Source organism: Sipha flava, unplaced genomic scaffold (assembly GCF_003268045.1).
Source record: "Sipha flava isolate LNK unplaced genomic scaffold, YSA_version1 596_pilon_pilon, whole genome shotgun sequence".
NCBI lineage: Eukaryota > Metazoa > Arthropoda > Insecta > Hemiptera > Aphididae > Sipha > Sipha flava.
The window spans coordinates 32,458-39,080 of record NW_020273575.1 but is presented as its reverse complement, the minus strand read 5'-3'; the positions used below and the strand labels follow the sequence as shown (position 1 = coordinate 39,080).

General features: G+C 27.0%; 1 protein-coding gene across 1 annotated transcript; it reads left to right on the top strand.

The window, feature by feature from the left end:
• The first annotated feature begins 3,188 nt into the window (after positions 1 to 3,188).
• Positions 3,189 to 6,239, top strand: LOC112691311. The gene is made up of 6 exons (XM_025565478.1): positions 3,189 to 3,398; positions 3,518 to 3,599; positions 4,328 to 4,575; positions 4,759 to 5,096; positions 5,355 to 5,613; positions 6,150 to 6,239. Exons 1-6 carry the CDS (start codon positions 3,189 to 3,191, stop codon positions 6,237 to 6,239), a joined length of 1,227 nt encoding a protein of 408 aa, XP_025421263.1.
• The last annotated feature ends 384 nt before the right edge of the window (positions 6,240 to 6,623 follow it).

Here is a 6,623-nt window from a genome sequence, read left to right as displayed (position 1 = left end):
ATACATTATATTATTAACTATGAGGGTAAATAAAATAATATATTTTATTATATTATAATAAAGGGTTATTGGATTATTTTTGTTAACTATATCATTGGTATTATTAAATTGGTTGTCACATAAGATTTTTATAGACTCTACATCGTTACTTAAATTGTTGAATATAGTTTTCCTCATGTGATTGGGGGAATTTCTTGAATATGTTAAAAACATATATAACGGTTTAATGTATTTACCTATTCTTCTGTCCATTATTCCTTTACCTAGCATTTAGTGTGTGATTTTGTATGCATTTTATTAAAATTTGTCTTATGAATAATTTATAGATAGATAATATATTTGTATGGTTGAATAATTCCCTGATGTATATTTTAATGGTAATGAGTACTCTATTTTTATTATCAATTTTTTGGGTTATATGTAATGTATTTCTGTCTGTTCTAGTAGAGCCTCCCCAACTTATTATACCGTATAGTAGTATTGAAATACATAATGTCATGTACGAGTATATTTTTCGGGCAAATGTAAACTGAGCCTACGGTTGCCACTTTTGTTGTAAACTCGGCCTGAAAATTTTAGGTACCTAATAAGATAGATAGATTGTACTTGTAAACTCGGCCCGTTCATTTTTACTAATAAAATATATAATAAGGACGACATAATTTATTTTACAAATTATAAATTGGTAACGTACCTGTTATTTTATCATGAACAATTTGTTGTTAACCAATGCTAAAATATATTTAAATATTGAGACAAATATTTTAATTTTCGTATATGACTTTTGAAACAACGTTTCAATAGTGTTTATACAACCATGACGATGGAATACAAAGTTGAGTCCCAACGTGGACAACCACTGTTAGCTTTAGAACATTTAAAGTACTTATTTTAAAGTAACTCGTACGTTAACGTATGTGAAGTTTGCCCCTCCCCCCCAAGTTTTACTACTTATACGTAACGTGTGCTAAAAATTAGCAATTGATTTACAACTATTAGTAACAAAAGTCTCATAATTTGCAACTTAACACACTCAATACAATTCAAATTTCATTATTGCGGGGCCCAACTTCATGTAGCCCGCCAAATCGTCGTATCGAATCCAAATCGGTGTCAACGTTTTCCGGCTAATGTGCAACGGTTTGGCCTCCTGGTGGTGTCCTCTGGGTAATAATAAATGGTTCTCTAATATCATGAGAATATTTTTATTTGAGCCGAGTTTAAACGACAATCATTTTTATCTTCGAGCCGAGTTTACAATCGTCCATATTTGTCTTATGATTGATTTATTAAGAAATCGAATTTTACAGAATAATGCAGTTTAGTTCCTTATTTTATTTTTAATATTTTGTAGATGTTCTAATCATTTTAAATTAAAATCTATTGTTATTCCTAAATAATGGTTAACAATTGCAATTTGTCGTAACAGTTCCACAATAATGTATTATAAAGCTATATCCAACAGGAAGCTGTGTATGGGTTATAATTATTGGCATGCAGACCGATTTATTTATGTTAAGTGGAAATAGATTTTTTTCAGCCAGTTACATTTACCGTAAATCTATTTCGACAGTTCGTTTTAATTTTTCCCAATTATCTTCATATTAATATAGGTGTATATTCAAGATCATACCGTTCTTTTTGTTTAACTCTTCCCAGCACAGGGGTCTGAATAATTTTTATACCTTGGATGCACAGGAACCAATTTTTTCAGAAAAAATATGTTCCAATTATAAAATCATAATATTGTTTTATTAAATAAGATAAATTAAGAGTTAAAAAATTTTTAAATTTTTTTACAAAAAAGTTATCATAGATGGGATAGCATATGTCCCATCGTGCAGCAAGTAGTAGGTGCAAATGAGTATCAATAAAATATAAATCATATTATATTTTATTATTTAAATATTTCATTTAGCGATAAAAAATTGTACTTTTACACAATTTATACAAAAAAGTCGCTAAAAAGATTCTCTTCGTAATATATATATATAATAAATATAAAAAATAAATACGGACCGGTCAGTGGTTACTATTATTATGAGTTCTCAGTATTATAGAGATTGTTGAGTACATTGAATACAATCAAACGCGTAGGTATAGATTATTAATGGGGGGGGGGGGAGTTCGACTTAAATTATTAGTGACAGGCTAACGTGAAAAAAACCAAATACAAATAGGCGTATATTAATAAAATACTTTTCATATTATTTTTTTAAATTAAACATTATACAAGTAAATTTAATCGTTTCCTACGTTGTGTTAATTTGTTTACAATGAGTAAAGTATATTAACTGTTTGGGATTTTTTAATAGGGGGGTTGAACCCCCCAAACCCCACCCCCTTACCTACGCACCTGAATACAATAATAGTCGTTGATGAATTAATTAATTTTGTCAAATGATATAAAACTTTGAATTTTGGTTGTCATATATCTAATATTATTTTGTTATAGATTGAAATAAATTTCAAAAAAATTTCGTTCAAACCATGAAATATGAATATTAATGTTCTTAAACCCAAAATATGCGAATTCGTACAAAAAATAACAAAATATGCAAAATTATGCAACAACAATTTCTACATCTAAAATATACATACTACGAATCGAATTTGTATCGAATCAGAATTACAATATGCACTTTCTAGACAAATATGCAAATGCCTAAAGTTCCGAGCCTTGATTATGATTATCTAAATTTAAAATTTGTCTTTATAAATTATTTATATATTTATATTTAATTACTCTTCATAATCGGTAATTGAAGAGGATTCGGAAATTATTATTTGACGCGAAGGCAAACAGTAATCTTCATGGTATCCCACCGTGCCGGTAAGAGTTAAAATATTATCTATTATCGAACTGGAAAATGTCATGTTTATTTTTACTCTAAATTGTGAGTAGACAATATTCTTATATTAAGATTGTGTAGACAATAGGTTCCTACCAAGAAGCACTCTAAAGGAGTGAGGAAGTGAACATTATATAAAAATATCTATTTTTAAGTATTATCATTGATTATAAATACTTAGTATTTATAATCAATGGTATTATTTTTAAAATAATTCCTAGTCGTTCGAATAATTTCTAATAAATACAATCATTCTCTGTTCATCTGTACACGACACGAGACACATTTGAGTTTTCTGTTTTTTGTTTTTTACTTTTTATATTTTATTTAAACAATATGGAAGTGATTACGAATCGTAACCGACAAATTATTGTTCACGAAGGATATCAATATATTTTTGATAAATTAGGGACTGGTAACGTCACTAAATTGTATAGATGTAGACGTGACATTCATTGTAAAGGTCGGATTAAGGTAAGTAGCGATGGTGTCATTGAAGTTACTGGAGATCACGGTGGCCATGACGAATCACCAGTCGGAATAGAAGTAAGTTAAATATTTAAGTGTTAAATATGCCCAACATCAATAATAGATAATAGTTGGTTGTTACTATTGATTGTCTTATATTTAAATATTTTAAAAAAGTATGTTTTTAAATATTATAGATAGCTTCGACGATCACTAATATTAAGAAACGAGCTTTGGAAACTATGGAGGCACCAGCTATGGCAATTAATCAATGTATAGGTATATATCAATTATAAATTATTATTTAATATAAAAGTAATTTATTCAAATAAATCGAATTTTAATTAAAATAATAAATATAATTAATAAAAAAAAAAAAAAAAACAAAAAATATAATAAAATATATATAGGTAGGTATTGCCTAGAGTATTATAAAATTAAATGCAAAATAATACAACTGGTTTTGATTTTTTAAATCAAAACCTGAATATAAAATAAAATAAACTGTAAGAATACAAATAATATAATTTTTACATAAATAAAACCTTTTTTTCTAGTTTAATAAAAATAAAAGTTTTAGTAGTACCTAGATATTTTATTTTTAATGAGTGATATGAAACTATTTCTATTAGAATATATTACAACAAGTAGGTAGGTTCTCATCTTATTACTTTCCAAATATTTTTCAAACTGTATCTACCTATTTTAAACAATTTTAATTATTCCAATTGCTCTCACCCAAACAACAGACACTTTTAATATGGGTAAGTATATTATAAAAATTAGGCATAAAACTAAAATGGGGATATTTATCAAGTCAAGTATTTATAAACAATTATTTACTAAAAACATCATGAGTATATAATTTACATATCTGTAACTAAAAACTCAGAATTTTAAGACATTTCTTTGTTACTCGTAGAGTTATACGATTATCTTACCAGTTTTCAATGTTTTAATTTAAAATAATTTTTATACAAGGATTCATCATAATATATATTTTTTAGAAGGTTTAACAATTGCTGGAAAAGGAGCGTTAACTTCTGTTAACAACCTTAAAAATATTGTTCGAAGAGTTCGGCGGCATAATGGTCCACAAATTCCCGTTGCTCCATTAACATTAATGGAATTAGAAATTCCTGAGGAGTATAAAAAATATGAAGTGGAACCTGGGCAATTCGAAAGTTTTTTGCTCTGTGATACAGGACCTGGAGCAAATAGAGTCCTTATATTTGGTCGCCAAAGAGGATTGGAGGTATAAATGTTAACATATTTAATATGGTTTTTAAATTATTACAGAATAAATGGCCAATTAAAATATTATTTTATGTGTAAATTATGAATTTTTTTTTATCATCAATTTACACCATAATAATAACTAAAACTGCTATTTTAAAAAAGAAATTTGTTTATTTGTATTTTATATGTTGTAATTTAGATACTAGCGACAAGCAATGAGTGGTTTGTGGATGGAACATTTAAGATTGCCCCAAACCTATTTTCACAAGTATTTGTGATCTTAGGCAGTCACAATAGTGGTGTTCATCCATGTTTGTATGCACTTTTACCTAACAAAAACCAGGCAACATACAACCGACTTTTGGTGGAAATTAAAAATCTAGCTCCAGGAATAATTGCTGGAAGTATTTCTGTGGATTTTGAAATTGCAATACATAATGCTTTTAGAACTGAATTTCCTAATATAGAAATTAGAGGTTGTTTTTTTCATCTTTTGCAAAATATGAAAAAACAAGTTGCAGCTGTAGGATTAATGGTGTAAGTTAAATGTTTTATTTTATTTAAATGGAATATATTATGATAAATCTATGTTGAGGTTTTATATTTATAAATTATAAAAATGCATTTAAAGTTAAATAAGTCAAATATTAAAAATAAATATGAAATTTAGATTTTTGTTTACATACCTACCTACCAAATTAATATATAAATCATTTTTAAATAATTAAATATAAAAATGAGATATGTTTAATAGTTTAATATACAATATGTTTATTATAATATTACTCCATTTAGAGACTACAGAAATGATGCAGACTTTAATTTACATGCTCGGATGATAACGGCGTTGGCATTTGTCCCGCCAGAAGACGTGGCTGCTTATTTTGAAATGCTAAGTGTGGAAATAGAAGCAGTTTATCCACCATTACAACCAATCCTCGATTGGCTAAAAACTTATTATATTGGAATGTTGAGAAGAGAAGGTGTTAGAAGAATACCATCTTTTCCTATTCCTACTTGGAATTTATATTATAGAGTTCTAGCTGAACAAATGGTATGTCACATTATCAAACCCTTTATTTAATTTACTCCAATGAAAATTAGATTATTATAATTAGAAAATTATGCCCCTATCTGATTTTAAAAGCAGGCCGATGGGCTGGTTCCTGATTGCCGTTTATTCATTATTATATTTTATTATTGCAAAACATAATTATTTTTATATTTTCTAAAAATACTATACTGTGTATCTACCAAAAAATTATTATCACAATGATACATTTTTAATTCATTTTAATTTAAAAAGTTCCCATTTAGTTACATTTATTGACCATTATAGACATTTTAAAATTAATTAACTATGAAAATCTTCAAAGTGAATTTCCATCTTCAAAAAGTTAATAAGTCATGCAAACAAAGACCGAGATGATGGAATTCATAACTTTTGTTCTATTTCCAAAATTTTAAATTAACTTCCAAATGCTTTTTAAGGAACTTTAAACTATAAATATTCTTATGACTTTATTTGTTACTACTACTTTCAATGAAGGATTTTTTTTCTTCTCTAAAATTAGTTAAAATCCATTTAAGGCTAACAACGGAGCGTTGAATGAACGGCTGAGTAATTTACTGATCATTGCAGTGGAAAGTGATGTATCAGGTAAAATTAAGATGATGTAGGATTTCTAAAATTAAAAAAAGATGCCCTTAAATAAACTTATAATATTTGTGTTATTCAATAAAAGGTGTCATAATAGATTACTGAGTTTTAATTGGTATAGGTATACAATTGTTTTTATAAAACATCTGCTACCTTATATTTGCAAATTATGTTGTTATCTAGTGAAAAGAATTTTAATAATAAAAGAAAAAATATTTAAATTATAAAATAAGTGAAGTGGGAATGGTAATTTAAAAAAATGTAAGTAGATAATTTGTTGCGAGCAGTTTTTTTTTACTTATTTGGGCTGGTCAAAAACTTTGCCCCCCTCTATTCAAAACTGAAATGATGCCACTGAATGAATGCCACATAATCTGAAAATCAACCAATTCAGTTATTTTTCT